Source organism: Danaus plexippus, chromosome 27 (assembly GCF_018135715.1).
Source record: "Danaus plexippus chromosome 27, MEX_DaPlex, whole genome shotgun sequence".
In the NCBI taxonomy this organism is placed as follows: Eukaryota; Metazoa; Arthropoda; class Insecta; order Lepidoptera; family Nymphalidae; genus Danaus; species Danaus plexippus.
The window spans coordinates 818,549-834,606 of NC_083555.1; the positions used below are offsets into that span (position 1 = coordinate 818,549).

The following is a 16,058-nucleotide window of genomic DNA, read 5'->3' on the forward strand; positions in this document are numbered from 1 at the left end:
ATAGTCATATTAATAATAATAAACATTTTAACTTTTAAGTGTTATTTATTTTTCAAAAATTATTTAAAGCGCCATCTATTGTCGGTGGTCCGAACACACTTTCATTATAATACTTGTTTAAGAGGTGATATTTAATAGTATTGTAAGAGAACATTAGATACTCGTCATAAAATAGTCTTCCGGGGGACAGGGGTCGTTTGTGTCGATGGGTTTGTATCTATATATCTTTCCTTTTGTTCCTATTATAATATTACTTTTGTGGTCGAAAGCCATCCCTGTAATTTTGAATCCCAGCTGGCCTATCTTCACTGGCAGAATACTCTTGGTGAACAGTCTGAACAAGGAACCTTTCACGGCTACGATTGCTTCATCATTGTTATTCAAGCGCAGGACGTACTTCAACTCTCTAGTGAAACCTTTATACTGTATGGGTTCGTAGAAATCAACCGAGAAGAAATATAATCTCCCGTCCACGTATTCATAGAAGGCGTTTCCTTTACTGTCCAGTATGAAGCTGTACGCTTTAGGTATTTTCTCGTAGCGCTTTACAGCGGCTGACCCGTTCACGAATCGGAATATCTCGTGATTCGTACCGGTTGTTATGTACATTTGATTGTCAGTTCTGTCTATAAAAATGCTGCGTACATCATCGTCGCCGATTGGTCGCTCAGCTGAGATTTCCGTTCTGGAATAATCATATGTAATGAGGCCTTGGTTAGTGCCGATGTATATTATATTATTAACTTTATCTATGCCGACGCATTGCCCTATTATATCGTCTGATACTGGCAACTCCTTTATGCCGAGGGACCCGTGCTTCAACAGGTGAATCCCTTTGGTGTAATTTCTTTTGTGTAGAATGAAGAATATGTGTTCGGTCCGTGGGTCCACCACTATTCCCGTGGGATAACCGTCAATCGTGGCTATTAGCTGACGTTTATAGTATTCGTTTCCTATTTTAGTCCTATCGCATCTTTCGCAAGTTATTTCAGCGATGACGCCTGCCGATATTATAACGGTGAATACACGGTTCAGTAACATGATGGAATCATGACAGGCTATTCTGAAAATTATCACAATAATATTAATTTTAATTATGTTAATCGAGTTATTTGTAGATGTAAAGTATTAGGTAACTCTAAATGGTCACTAGATATTAATACCTTTGATACAATAAGTAAGTGTTAGAAATATTATAAGTCAAATAAAATTAATTATAATATATCAGTACATATACCTGAATAGCGAACGGTCCTAAACACAGCAGTGTAGTGACACATTGAGTGCATGGCGTCTCTTTAAAACATAGCTATTGTATCATCAGTCTGTGTGTTTGTAAACATCGGTCCAGTAGCCTGGGAACTATAGGTAGGGTCGGATCATATTATGTTTGAATTAAATATTATCTATTAATAACAGCCATATATAACTTATATGTAGGATTCAAATGACTACGGTTACATTAAAAAAACATTTTCTTTCTTTTTAGTGTTACCCATTATAAAAATGTAATATTTATTCCTTAAAGATATCTTTTAAGTGATGTTTTAATTTGTCTTACAGCGGAACCATTACGGATACGTATAAAAATTACAAAGTTTTCTTTATCATTCACTTTCGATAAGAGGGATGTAATTTATGTCTTAAATTTTTGCTTTTTTATAAGAATATTATTTATTTATTGATGGTGCCTTACAGATTTCGTTAATGTTACGTGTGAATTGTACTGCGTTTGTCATAATAACAACTTACGAACAAATTGACAGTCTAACAATCAGACCTTTTGTCGTATATATATGATTGAAATTAAAATCGAACTAAATATGTATTTAATTCGTTCAAGAAATAAAAACCTTGACATTGGCTAAATATTCTACCATTCCAGTGCGAATGAAGACTTAGCATTAAAAAAGACGGAATCTTTACCAACGGAATCATTTCAATATATTTTTTTTTAAACGTCATTTCGGAATGTTGCTACTATCATTGTTAGTAATTAATAATTACCAAAAGTCACATTTTTTAAGTTAAATTAATCTAATTTCAATAGATTTATGAATGAACTGAAAACTATACATATATAGTAAACTGTGAACACTCGTGTTAAAGATACATAACAATCATTATTTCTCGCCGGATATGACGCGCTTATTACGTTTATCACCAGGCTATTCATTACCGCGTAACATGCTCTGGAATCAGAGTTTACGATTTAAACCAAATTACTAAAGTTACTTTAATTATATATATGTTAATTTTTGTGAACACCTTTTATAATGATTTAGAAGTTATAGCAAGTGATGTAATGATTATTGTACTATAGATATAATAACAAAGGCCTATACAATGCTCTTTAGAGTATAACGAGTCAGTGGAAGAGTTTTGTTCATACTTAGATCCTGCTAGTTTTTTTTTGGATTTTGGATTACGGTGAGATTATTTTATATATAATAATTAAATTATAAATTAATAATAAGTAAAAGAACGTTGAAATAAGTTAAAATATACATATATATATACATATATATATCGTTTTGTTACAATTTTATCAGGTTTTTTTTTTTATATCAGCTATATATAGAATTATAATTTCTAATGTTCGTATAAAAAAATAACTGTATGTAGTTTGTCAAATTTGATTTATTTTACATTGCAGTTGTAACACACGAACAGACATACATAAACATTACCCAACTTCTTTAGGAAATCGGTAAAAACTAAACGTATCGCTATAGGACTTTCACTATTCGTGACGTCTCGTCCGGAAATCTAACTGAGTCCGTAAAACCAGTTTTATTTTATAATACATTTAGTGCGATACTAATTTACTTTCTACACTCTCTATAATTTTTTTTTATTCAACCAAAAATTTCAATTATAAATAAATAATAATTTGTGTGTATACGAGCGATTATTTATTACCTGTGTAATTGTATATATAATTTATAATAAAAACCAATTTGAGTACTTGTGGGTCGTGTCCACAGATTATATAAAATTTTCTTTACATATTTCTTATCTGTGACATTGTAGATGTTTTTAAGTATGGTTGTATTTTCTTTTATATAAAGACACAAAACATTTTTTATTATTCTAAAATATTTATTGTTCAATGTTCGCAGTCTTCTGAATTAAATTCGTAAATGATACCGCTTGTCGATATAAACAAGTTGTGACCATTAAAGACAACACCCGAGGGTACAAAGTCGAGATTCATCAGCTTCTTCGGTATGAGCGAGTCCGGTTGTAACCAATATAAGCCGTCGTTGGCAGCTAGAATAACTCTGTTGTTGTCGTCAATCGTCATAGCTCTGGCTGCGTTTTTGGCGAGACCTACGTATTCTATAGGTTCCACGTAATCCTTCAGCAGAACCTTCACGTATTTAGAGTCGCATTCATAGTAAATATTCTCAGCATCGTCCACTGCTAGGATGAAAGCGCATGGCACGTTCTCGATTCTTTTCTTTTCGTTGCGTTGTAAATCTATCTCGTACACTTCGCTGTCTGGGAACAAAACCGCATACAATTTATCGTCGTTTGTCGTTTTGAACAACATTGTTATGTCCTCGTCCTTAAAAGCTAGGAAATTTGTTTTGTACGTAGCATTCAGTGTTGCCAGTCCGTCATCGCTCGCTATGTAAACTCTATTATTTTTGTTATCGACGGCCGCCGCCTGGCCGTTGATATCGTCGATTTTGATCGGCTGCCCGTTTGCTAAGACGTATTGATCCATTTTAGTTTGAACGTCGTCGTTTTGTAGAGAATCGATGTCTATGACAGTGAAATGTAAGTCTTTGTTGTTCTGGTTGTAAGCTAGGTTCGTTGGTAGGCCCTTGATAGTGAGGATGGAGCGCCTTGAATACAGGACACCATCGAACAGGTCCGAGCAGTTGTCAGCGAAAACTGGTGACGCAACCAGCAACAGTAATATCAGCATGGTGGAAACTGGAAATAAATAAAATATATCTTTTTAAATTTATATTCAATTCGATATTTGTATTACATTATTTGTATTCAATACACACTGTTTACTTTGTATGTACGTTTGTGTGTTGACCTCTTTCTCGGTAATATTACGCAAGAAGCAAATTCTGACAATAAAATGACTAATAAGAAAAAAATTCATGTAGTATTTTCTGTATCAAATTACATAGAATTATATTATTGGATTTATTTAGTGACGTATAAGGAGACATAAAATATTGACAATATGAAACCGGGAGTGTAATTTAATTTAATTTTAATTAAGTATTAAATTAGTTTAATTAAAATAAAAATCGATTTTTTGTATAAGCAAAGTGAAATAATATTTAAAATTAATAAGCATTTCATTAAAATGACTTTAATAAAAAAAAAACAACTAATATTTTCGAATACAACTGTGAAAAATTTTCATCTCGTCTGCTCTTTATCACGAACCGTAACTTCGGGAGCTTGTAGTTTAAAATAATGATATAACACGTAGTAATCCGAAAACATTAGTTTCATTAAAACGGATGCTCTAAAGTCTTAGATCTCATTACCTCAATATATCTTTTTTAATAATTTTATCGACGGCTAAATACTCACAACTATATTTCACTGTCCGAGTGCCGAGACTGTACTGAGAATTGTTTATTGAGTTCTTGAGTTCATCGAACTACTTATCTATAAAAATGTACTAATAATTCAGTTGTGTATGTCTGTATTGTTTTCCGTGTAGTGATATAACTGAGAATTGGTTCTATTTAAGTATTAGGAAGGAAGGTAGGGAAGCAATTTGTTATACGTTTCCATTGTCACACGAATTTGAATTTTAAGTTTTTTTTAAATAATTCGATGGGATAAAACAATTATAATTATTTATTTACCCTAATTGAATATAATAATTAAGGTATTAAAATCGATTTAGAAGTTTCTGAGATTTACGCGTACGAAAACACAGATAAACAGACAAATGTTTTAAAATTAAGTGATTTAGATTACAAACTTCTTTTATACTAAATATTATTTTATATAATTTTGATAAATACGTCCATTTTCTGTCACATTATCCCAAACTCTTTAGATCGTTACGCTTACTCTAAGTTTTGCGTATTCACTATACACGGAGCGTTAACAGGTTTACATTCATAAATCTCTTCACCAATCCATAGTATGAGCGTAGGTGATTGAACTAGCAACGGCAAACTATTCGTATGGAGTGTCAGGATACAAACCCGTTGTTAGTATACTGATAAAGAATTTGGTGATATTCATCTTTAGTTATTTTCTTTCTAACTGAAACTAACTAATTAATATACTAACTAACTAACGAATTAATATTTTATAGGCTTGTTAAACATTACAGAAATAATTCTTACCAATGTTCCCAATGTTCTTCTAATATCAGTTTTAAATATGTATTTATAGTTAGAAATCACGTTACTGCTGTGTTTCTATTCTTTATATATTATACTATGAAGCATTAAAACGATTTGTATGTTTGTATGTGACTACACATATAGTAAACAATACATAGCCCTTTTTACCTTTGACCCGAAGTTAATGTTATACATACGACACTACATAATTTTTTTATATACAAATTATAAAAATAATTCATTTGTTCCTACTCGTTCGGTCATTGTGAATACTGAAAGTAATTGACAAATTGAAGTTCAGATAACTTACACATATACAGATTATAAATAAGTTATTGATATTATAAAATATTTAAATCACGGATACGTACATTGGGACTTCGTTTTAAAATTAAAATAACAGACAGTTATTTTTATAAAAAAAAAATCTTTATTACAACATAAAACATTCCGTTAATGAAGCCCTGAAACCATTTATTAGATTTTATATAAAATATTTGTATTAAAGTAATTGAGATCAATCTTAAGTTAAATAAAAATATTATGTATATAAATCAAAATTATAACAAATCAATATAAATCTTACTTGTGTAAGTGTTATTAAGAAAAATATATGCACATTTTCATTACAACTATTAATTTAAAATAAATTTTAAAGTAATGAGTGTCTACTAAGAGGCAATAATCGTTCATAGACCCGGTAGTTCACCTACAGTTATAACTTGAAGTACTCGTTAGGGTTTTTGTTTTAACTACTTGAGTCGTTGAAGTCCTAAGCCCACTCACTGTAAGGGATGTTATTATACGCTAATTCCTCTCTTCTTAAATCACATGCAGGTAACTTCATGGGGAGTAATGTAGGCAACTTTTTAACCTATCGTTACCAATTCATGCCTATTACGAAAATATTTATAGAATGTAAAGGCTGATTTTCAAAATTTATTTTTTTAATCGAAACAGCGTTATCCCAGGGTTGTTCCACTGTCACCAAGACATGATCTGATGAAGGGATTTTCAAGAAGTGGAAGGAAACCTTTCTTATTCTTATAATATATCTCAAAGCGGAGTTTATATGCGAGGAAAGCCGCAGCTGAGAGCTAGTGACATAATATTCTGCAACACACGTATTGCAAATAAAACAATATACAAAAAAGTTACATTTATTTTTACTTAATTAACTATGTTAATGTTTCTCGCCATTGTTGCATATAAATGGAAACACGCTCACATCCATATAGTGCAGTCATGCTTATTGGCTATCAAATAAATTATCTTTACATAATGTTGAAGCTAAGGCAGTCCATACTTTTGGCCTGAATTTTGGATCTCTTAAGGCCTAGACCAGGTCTAGAGACCAAAGCCCTTACATTTAATTAGACAATGTCTCTAAAATAAGCCCATAGAATAACAAAAATAATAGGTTCGGAATAAATCTCACTATATCCCAAATAAGCAACTATAACAATACAATGTGGATTTTTATGTAAACATATATATGTAAATATTCGAATAATCCATACAATGAGATCTTTCGGGAGTATTCATTTAAATGAAACTAATATTTTACTAAAAAATATTAGTTTTATTTATTACATATAATTCAAATCTGATACAAATATTTAAAATATATTTGAAAATATGAAATTATGTTGTCGTTTTGATACTTTGCTATTTATTTCGATAAGGGATTGCATATCTAGGTAAATTTTGTATAATAAATTATTTTATTTTGTTTACAGGTTTCATTATGCCATCATCAGAGTTCTGGATAACAATATTAACGATGTATTTTTCATCGGTAGTGGTTTCAAATTTTGTAAGTGTTAAGAAGACCACTAAATCCATGTTTAGGCCTGAAGAGGTTATATTTTCAACAAATTACAACATAACAAAACTTTTAGTTCCTTCCGGTGGAACATCCTATATACACGAGGATGTGTCAAACATTCCATCAATTTTTCTGACTATATCTGATCCTAGGTTAGAGGGAGGTAGCTGTATATATGTGCTCGAGGAATTAGCAGCCTATGAAATACTTGAAGGCGGCAGAGATTCCACCTCTGATTACAGCACAGACAAAAACGTTTACTTCGGTGGTAAGGATGGCGTGTATAGATATGACGCAGAAACTCTATCAGCCAAGAAATTCGGCCCATTCAGAGATGACATCATTCAGATTCAAAAAGCGAATGGATCCGATACTATTTACTACTTAACTTCAGACAAGAAATTGTTCAAACTTCAAAAGAATGGCACCGTGAAGAGTAAAGTGCAAGCTGTCTCGTGCGCTTTGGAGTTTGTTTTGGACACCTCAAATAATATCTACTTCATCGCATGCGACGATGGGTTACCTCGGGTCATTAAACCTGATGGAAATTTAGTGGACTTTATGTCTAGTGTAACTGAAGATTTCAAAGAAGTAACGCTTCTGAGACCTGCGTTCTTAATGGACAGATCTATACCTTTTATAGCCGACGGTCAATTATATGTTCTGTATGCTAATGGAACTAGCGAGAAAAAGGATTTCTTTATTAAAGAAAGACCGACAGCGTACAGTGTCGACGCTGCCTTATACTTAGTAGCTGCGTTAGATGGTAAGGTATATGAATTTAATATTATGGAAGCCATGGTTAAATCAATGTTCAGCTCCACGTCAGAATGGCCGAGAGATCTTACAAAACTTATCATGTCCATTATAGAGACGGGGAAAGACGAAATGTATAGAGATTTCAATCATTTTTTTTGAAAATTACAAACAAATAATTTTATAGTTATTTACCTAAAGACTGATCTAAGTCATAATAAAATGATGACATTGTAAATGTAATAAGTTTGTATTTTTTGTAAATAAAATGTTCATAACATATGATTACAATTATTTCGGTACCGACCTAATAAACGAACAATTTAATAAACACACTAAAAATTTTAAATTAAAAATTTTCTCCACAACGGACAATGGTTTTAAATTTTTAATTATTTTAGTCCTATTTATACCTTGGACATTGTTGACTTGGAATTTCTAGAAGACGATGTTTGTGGGAAAACTATTATAGCTAAATATTTGAGGAAAGCTGTTACATAATCTATCAGTGTTTTTATTTCTAGCGTTTCTGTGACATTATATAACCTATTGAATGATTAATATGATGTGGGTTATTGGAGCTGTTCTCGATAAAGTGTAGACATATTTAAAAACAATTTAGAAGCCTTGTATAAAAATAACTTAATTCTCTTTTGTCCCCAAATGCCTTGTATCCTGCCTCAACCTTTGGTCAGTATTTCCGCTAAAAGAATTTCTGAAGATTTAATCATTTTTTCATGAAAACTTTTAGCTAGCTTTCTTTTAGGTAATGTAAAAGTTATCCAACATATTGAACAGGAATCGTTGGACAGTTAAGGTTTAAAAATCTTATAAAAAAATACACATTCGCTGTTAAATTATTATTTTTTCGCTCCCAGAGTGTGCTTACTTTTAATTATTTTTTTAAATACTTTAAAGTATTAAAAAAAATATATTCTCCTTAATTGATAGAAGGGAACAAAAATTGATCTAAACTTTTGTTATTCTCTTCTTCATAACTCCTATATAATTAGTATGTATAACGTAAGCCAACGTATTCTTTACGTATAATATATAACAACGATAATGATGTACTTTTTAATTGACCTTTGACATAAGATAACCCCGAGCTGACCCTCAGGAGGTTTTCATTGAATTTCCACAGACAATCTTATAAACGGTCCTTTAGTTAAGTATTTATATTTCATGTGTATGTTAATGTATATATAATATCTACATTTAATATTACTATAAATTTGTTTTTTTATTTTCTTTTTCTTTATCTGCACCACACTTTCTTTTCTAGTTTCCTCTATCAAAAGGGTGTCTGGTAAAGATCTCCTCTAAGAGATAAGTTATACTTTGTCCATCACATTTCTTTTAAAATACTATTATAATTTTTTACTTTTAGAACTTAAAAAAAAAATTGTATTTATTCAATTATTCATCATTAATTTATTCATTCACTCACTCACTCATTCATTCGTTTACCCATTCATTTATTTGTGTATTAATTAATCAATTTATATATATATATATATCACTATAAACATAATTGTTACCTCTTACTTCCTATTAACATCTTTTCTAGATGTTTGCAGGTAGTAGGAAATTTAATTCCATTTTGCACTGAACTATGCAGCGGAAATTGAAAATTCATTAAATTAATATTTTTGAAAACAAATCATTTTAATTCATAATTGACAACTGACCAGTTTTTCACACAGCTCATAACAAACTAATGCTATTAATTTAAATAACAACAAAAAGATACAGACGAATAAGATGTACGTCTTGTTATTGGACAAAAATTTTGTAACGATAGTAGTATAAAATTGAAAAGTTGCACATAGGAGAGCGCAGACCTACTCTATAGCTGGTAAGTGTAACAATTGATATATATAGTATCTTGCCCGTGACTTCGTTTCAATTGTTTAAGATGAAAATGTTTTCCGTGTTACGTATTCTACCATTAACATAAAGGGAGCTTCCATTTGGCTTTACTATCGTATCGTTTGAATATTTAGATTTAATTTGGACTTATATCGAATTAACAAATATTGTGAACATTGTGATTTTTAATTAGAAAATTAGTAGATTACCTACATTACTTATTTATGTGAAACAATATAGTGAGCGGTGGCTGATCAAATGTGATGTTCCTTAGGAAATTATATCTTTTTAAAATGGCCAATAAGTTGATTTATGTTCTAGATTTTTCTTTTGTATATTTAAAGACGATCGCGAGAAACATTTTGTAGAAAATCAAGTGTGTCCTATGTTACTAACTATTAATACCAGATATAAGTGATGGTTTTGAACTTGTTTCAGATTGTTTATGAAATTATATTAGCACTACAAAATATATGAATACATAATAGTAATAATAAATAAGTGCATTAGTTATATGTATTTCGTTACAACGATAAAAATTATTATTTTAGTAATTATAGTAAGTAGTGTTACGATCAAGGAAATGAAATGTAAATCTTTATAACATTTACATATTAAACATTAATTTTATATTTATTTATGAAAGTGAATTTGTCTGATTGTTTGTATTTTTTCTTTTTGTATCTTATTATTTATTAATATGTAGGCTAGACATATATAACTAATTTTAATAGTACTTGATTGTCAAGACTTTAAAAGAATATACTAATTTACTACTAATAACTACATTTTATTGACTCGATTGATAGTTAAACAGAAATAGTTTTTACATCTTTTCATAAAAAAATAACTTAATTTATGACATTTTCCACATGGAAACAACTCATTTGATAATTCAACGTATGGTTTATCGTATCGATGACCTTTGACATGACTTAAATACAGAAACAGATAAGGTGCTCAGTATCATTTACGATACCTATATAAAAATATATTATAATTAAATTAAACCTATTTATAATTTACATTAATACGTTTTTGTAAATTCTTTGAAATTGTTAACTGTGTTAAAATTTTATAAGTCAAAATATTTTCCTTTAAACCTCATTACGTCTAGAACCTTATTAATCTATTTAAATAACTATTTTCAGACGCGCAAGATGAGAACACTAGCATATTTATGTATATTCCTCCTTATAGGAGAGTATCTGGCTGCGCCTCTCTCAGAGGAAAATGATGAAAAGATTGTAATACCGAGACAAATCTTCGATAAATCTCTCGTCAAATATAAAGCAGAACACGACATCGTTGATATTATCGTTCCGTTGAATGCTCTGAACTTCGACGAGTCCATGAAAGATTCTGACAGCAAATCGGAATCTGACGAGAATGATCTCACAGATGTGACAGTTTTCTTAGTAGAAGCCGATTTTAAGGATGGCAAACGTATTGACCATGGACTGTATCTATATAAGAATGACGAGGTGAAAATGATTCTACCCAATGGAAGAGCAGCGGCTTCCTCGTCAAACGAAAATAAATTAGTCTACTTCGGTGCTAGCGACGGTTTGTATGTTTACAACGTGGACTCCAAGTCCGCTGATAAATATGGAAAATTTTCCGATAGCATTATAGATATCGCTACAAACGAAGACGGCAAACACATTTACATTCTCAGCGAAGATCACATATTATACAACGTGACAAACGGAGGCGAAGATAAAGTTATACTCGATGAAGTCGAAGATGCCCAGGAAATTGTTTTGGATGATTCTGAAAACATTTACTTCTATGACGACAATAAGGACGTGTTCATTAAAAACGCTGATGGTATTATTAAAGTTCAAGGTCTACCGGAAGGCGGGAAATCTCTTAAGCTTGTGAACCCACCGTTTATAATGGAGGAATCTATTCCTCTGATGATAGACAACGTTCTATACGTGGTATATGCTAACGGAACTTCTGATGCACCCGGCTTGGAGTTCAGCCCGAATGCAAAACCAACTGCTTATGGAGCTGATGCCGTCCTCGTTCAGTACTACGCATACAACAAAAGGCTGTATGAATTCAATTTGTTATCCCTCATAGCGGAAGATATATTTGAGGGGATGCAAGACGAGGTCGAGAATATTCGCAACAACGCCGAAAAAGGCAAAAACTCGCTCGGCTCCAAGAGATCTTAATGTATGTAGTATTCTCGGAATATTTATGTAAGAAATATTTTTATTTACAACAAACCCTTGTTTTATTTGTACATCAAATATAACCAATGTTTTGTTTCAGAATATTTTACTGTCAGTTTTTTCATAATTTATGTTTGTTGTGCGAAAATTACAAAGGAACATTTGATAGATTAGCACCAAAAGAAAAAACACAAATCTCATTTTGAAAATGAGCCTATAATTCTAAAGGGGAAAGTTTTTTTTAAAGAGGCCATCTTTTATTTTTTGTATCTATCGTGTGAAAATTCTTTTCATCTTTTTAGTAGCTAGTATATTCTTATTTAAGTTTAAATCTTTGCTTTTTACATTTTCATCAGTTTTAAGAATCTTATCAGAGTACAACGTGGGTGTCAGTTGTCACTTTTATATCGACAATACTTTAATGACACCTCTGAGACGTTAAAACGAGAATGATTTAATGCAAAAAAATATTTTTTTATCTAATTTTATAATAAAATTAGGATTGAACTCATTATTACCTCAGTGCCTTTAGTACAAGTTAGTATTATGAAAGTTAATACAGACAGTCTCTACGTTACCGTACCATCTATTCTCCTGTGATATGATTTGTGATTAACGTTTTTCATATAAAACAATACTAAGACTTTTGTAGCTACTACTTATTATTAATTTGCCAGCTGTGTTAGATTTAACTAGAAGTTACATCGCTAGTAAATATTTAAAGTAGTAATAACAAGCTCAAAAATCGATGCTGTGATTCCTGATTCTTTCTTTAGATGGTTAAGAACAAGTGAAAATAGTTTTTGACATAATTGAGTTAAAGTTTAAAATGTATTACGGAGGGAAATAATTGATGGAATCCCTTACAAATAATTAATCAGAAATATTGCTTAATAATATCTAATAATAAAATAAAGTTAAAAGATTCCCTTAGTTAGATAGATAAGTTAGATAAGTTACTAGTTATTATTCAAGGAATTGTCAATGGAATGATAACTATAAAGTATAATGTGATCTCGTAACGGTGTGAGGGTTACCTAAAATCGCGTTTGGAATTTATGTTCATCAAACTTCAGTTTTTTTAAGGTTAAAAGTTTAACAATTGATTTAATATGTATAGTTTAAATATATTTTAATTTTATAAAAAATATTGGCTGATAGGGTATTGGCTGAATCAAGTTACCTACATTTGTTAAAAATACATGAAATCTAAATCCAAAGTGCTTAAATTATTGTTTAGTTTATCTTAATTTTTGATGAATTGTAATGAATTGAGAATTGTAATGATTAAGAATTTGTTGTTAATTGAAGCTGTGGCAGGTTGTAGTTAAATTGAGATGGAGAACTTAAATTTTAATGTAAAAAATTAAGACCAACATTGTTAGTATATAGATAGATACGAAATAATTTGTGAGATATTTTAAAATTATGACTGGTATCAACTATTTTTTCCTACACTATATCTTATTGAGAGATATTTATTCATTATCAAGATATTGTCAAGCTCAGCTTCTTTTACTCTTTTTAATATTACATCTACTGTTATTAATATTTTAAATGAGAGTTATGTTAAAAATTCACAAATATTTATTCAGTGACAGATTGACAGATAAATTTTAATCTTTCTTAGCTCCCAAAGTATGTTTACTCTTGTAAGCTTGGTTGCGGATCTTTTCAGTTTTCTCCCTAACATTATGGAATACGTCATTATCCTTCATTTCCTTTATATTGAATTCGTATAATTTTTTGTCGAGAGCGTAATATTGAACGTGGACCGCTTCAGGACCGAAGGCTGTCGGAGTGGCGTCTGGGGCGAATCTGAAACCCAAATTCTCTGAGCGACCATTCGAGTGGACTATATACACCGTGTCATCAAACGACATTGGAACAGTTTTGTAAATGATGAACGGAGGTCGTATAGCCTTTATTACTTTCGGATCCGCAGGAAGATTATCTGCTTTAATAATTTTATCAGACGTCTTAATGTAAACTTCCTTTTTGGTGTTGTAATAATAGAGATTGCCTACATTATCGAGCACAATTTCCACGACATCATCAACGTCATCTACAAGTTCTTTATTTTCACCGTTATTTGTGACTTTGTAAAGTTTATGATCGTCTGTCACTATGTATATTGTAGCTCCCGTTTCGTCAGTTGCAATGCTTCTAATGGCGTCAGTGATTGGGCCGTATTTATCAGCGGAATCGGTCTCGGTGTTGTAAACGTAGAGACCATCGCTGGCAGCAAAAAACACCAATTTATTGTTGTTACTGGAAGCTGTCGACGATCTACCCGTGGCTAGAATCATTTTGGAGTCGCCTTTTTTGTATCTATACAGACCTTTGTCTTCACGTTTGCCGTCCTTATCATCAGCTACGACAAAGAAAACTGTTAAATCTTTAAGATTAAATTCTTCGGACTCAGATTCGCTACTGTCAGAAGCGGCGAAATTGATAGCGTTCATTGGCACCATGATATCAACGATGTCATACTCCGCCTTATATTTGATGAAGGAATCTAGAAAAACGCCCTTCGGTACAACGTCCTCGTGATCTTCAGAGGCGGGAGCGGCTCCCAGACCCGCGATAACACATAGTACTGTGTAGACTGCCAAAATCCTCATTTTGATACCTGCAAGGTTAAGTATTATATTTATAATTGCAGAATAATATACCAATAAAGTTATATATATATAAATATTTATATATATTTATATTTATATTGTCTATATTTTAAACATTCAGAATTAAATACATCTTCAACTAGAAAGGGGGATAGAGTTCGTTTGAAAAAATAATACGTGTTGTATAATATGTTTTTGGATATACTAGTAATAAAGAAATAACCATTTCAAACTAAAAAAAATTACAAAATTATTTAAATAACTTTAAAAATTTTAATTAAACTAAGCAACATGTAAGGAATGTGAACATGACAAATAACTTAATATTGCTATAGAAATTAAATAATCATTTAAATAGCAGACAAAAGCAGAAGCTTTACAAAGCATTAATATAGTATTGATGAATATGATTTGTGAACTTTTGCATATTAAGAAAGTAACGTATGACTGACTCACCCGATATAATGACTGAATGTCACTTGTTCCTCCGCACCACTTATATATAAAGGCCGGGTGGTATAATGCGTTTTAGATTAGATTATTATAACTATACATCACAATTAATATAAACATTATTTGTTCCTGTAAATGTTTTAAGTGTTTCTATATTGGTAACGTTTTTTAAGCGAATATCGTGTTTACAATAACAAAAGTCATGATTATGAGCGTGAGTAGGTATGGGTAATTATTATCTACGGAAAAAAGTTGTTTGTGTGACGACGCTTTTAAATATCTTGCAAAATATAGTTCTAGAATTTACCAGACTGGGCGTGAATGATCACAAATTGTTTTTTTTTTCGATTACTGATATCCAATAAATAGATGGACTTTCTTTATTTAATATTTTTTTAAATTTTTTTACATTTTTGCCGGGTGTTTTGCTTTGCAGGGAGAGGAGATTCAACAGTGCCTGAGATTGCGACCCAGGTGTCGGTTTAAGGGGCCCCTATCTAACAGGCGTTAAGCGCTCACCTCTCTATTAGTTCGTGATATAATTCGTATTTTTATTGTGATATGTTGGTAATGATAACTTAACTATCCTGTACTAATGTTACGGGAAATAAAACAGGTTAAAGACAAATAAACCATTAATTGGAGATCTTAAAAGTTAAAAAATATATAATTAACTGACCTTATCGCAAACCTCTTGGTAGGCTTCTGTCAAATTATTTTAAAAACGTTCATAGTGTGAGAAGAAATTGTATTATTTTGAAGATAAATTAAATATTTTATTAAGATTTCTTGCGTGTTTTTAAACTTAAATTGCATGGGAATATTAAAGCCTGGTCCAAATATTACTCACTCAACTCCCCGGCCATAGACAGTGTGTACGATTTTCAATCACATCATTATTTATGAGAGTTAACACAAAAATTATTGCAACGTAATTTTTATTGACAATAGCATAATATATCTTGTTTTATTATAAACTTATTTATTAATGTTTAACCCT

The 16,058-nt window shown here is 30.9% G+C and overlaps 5 protein-coding genes across 7 annotated transcripts; 2 read left to right on the forward strand and 3 right to left on the reverse strand.

Moving 5' to 3' along the window:
• Positions 1 to 25: 25 nt before the first annotated feature.
• Positions 26 to 1,292, reverse strand: LOC116775638 (uncharacterized). Its single transcript, XM_032668561.2, has 2 exons — positions 1,238 to 1,292; positions 26 to 1,063 (listed from the first exon to the last, which is right to left on the reverse strand). Exon 2 carries the CDS (start codon positions 1,039 to 1,041, stop codon positions 154 to 156), a length of 888 nt encoding a protein of 295 aa, XP_032524452.2. The 5' UTR covers positions 1,042 to 1,063; positions 1,238 to 1,292; the 3' UTR covers positions 26 to 153.
• Positions 1,293 to 2,360: 1,068 nt separating this feature from the next.
• On the forward strand, positions 2,361 to 8,841 carry LOC116775637 (uncharacterized). The gene is made up of 2 exons (XM_061525117.1): positions 2,361 to 2,430; positions 7,082 to 8,841. The coding sequence occupies exon 2, from the start codon at positions 7,090 to 7,092 to the stop codon at positions 8,086 to 8,088; it is 999 nt and encodes a 332-aa protein (XP_061381101.1). The 5' UTR covers positions 2,361 to 2,430; positions 7,082 to 7,089; the 3' UTR covers positions 8,089 to 8,841.
• Positions 2,623 to 9,620, reverse strand: LOC116775640 (uncharacterized). Of its 3 annotated transcripts, none has more exons than XM_032668564.2 (2): positions 9,468 to 9,620; positions 2,623 to 3,945 (listed from the first exon to the last, which is right to left on the reverse strand). In XM_032668564.2, the coding sequence occupies exon 2, from the start codon at positions 3,935 to 3,937 to the stop codon at positions 3,110 to 3,112; it is 828 nt and encodes a 275-aa protein (XP_032524455.2). In that variant the 5' UTR covers positions 3,938 to 3,945; positions 9,468 to 9,620; the 3' UTR covers positions 2,623 to 3,109. The 3 variants fall into 3 exon arrangements, with proteins under 3 accessions (XP_032524455.2, XP_032524458.2, XP_032524456.2); XM_032668567.2 differs by lacking the exon at positions 9,468 to 9,620 and adding an exon at positions 4,570 to 4,715; XM_032668565.2 differs by lacking the exon at positions 9,468 to 9,620 and adding an exon at positions 4,524 to 4,696.
• A 12-nt stretch (positions 9,621 to 9,632) lies between these two features.
• Positions 9,633 to 12,035, forward strand: LOC116775636 (uncharacterized). Its single transcript, XM_032668558.2, has 2 exons — positions 9,633 to 9,784; positions 10,950 to 12,035. The coding sequence occupies exon 2, from the start codon at positions 10,959 to 10,961 to the stop codon at positions 11,979 to 11,981; it is 1,023 nt and encodes a 340-aa protein (XP_032524449.2). The 5' UTR covers positions 9,633 to 9,784; positions 10,950 to 10,958; the 3' UTR covers positions 11,982 to 12,035.
• Positions 12,036 to 13,545: 1,510 nt separating this feature from the next.
• LOC116775742 (uncharacterized) lies at positions 13,546 to 15,165 on the reverse strand. The gene is made up of 2 exons (XM_032668718.2): positions 15,062 to 15,165; positions 13,546 to 14,613 (listed from the first exon to the last, which is right to left on the reverse strand). Exon 2 carries the CDS (start codon positions 14,603 to 14,605, stop codon positions 13,598 to 13,600), a length of 1,008 nt encoding a protein of 335 aa, XP_032524609.2. The 5' UTR covers positions 14,606 to 14,613; positions 15,062 to 15,165; the 3' UTR covers positions 13,546 to 13,597.
• Between the last annotated feature and the right edge of the window lie 893 nt (positions 15,166 to 16,058).

What these genes read in the sequence shown, in the direction of transcription:
- LOC116775638 (XM_032668561.2), bottom strand. Translation starts at nt 1,041, where the DNA reads ATGTTACTGAACCGTGTATTCACCGTTATAATATCGGCAGGCGTCATC.
- LOC116775640 (XM_032668564.2), bottom strand. Translation starts at nt 3,937, where the DNA reads ATGCTGATATTACTGTTGCTGGTTGCGTCACCAGTTTTCGCTGACAAC.
- LOC116775637 (XM_061525117.1), top strand. Translation starts at nt 7,090, where the DNA reads ATGCCATCATCAGAGTTCTGGATAACAATATTAACGATGTATTTTTCA.
- LOC116775636 (XM_032668558.2), top strand. Translation starts at nt 10,959, where the DNA reads ATGAGAACACTAGCATATTTATGTATATTCCTCCTTATAGGAGAGTAT.
- LOC116775742 (XM_032668718.2), bottom strand. Translation starts at nt 14,605, where the DNA reads ATGAGGATTTTGGCAGTCTACACAGTACTATGTGTTATCGCGGGTCTG.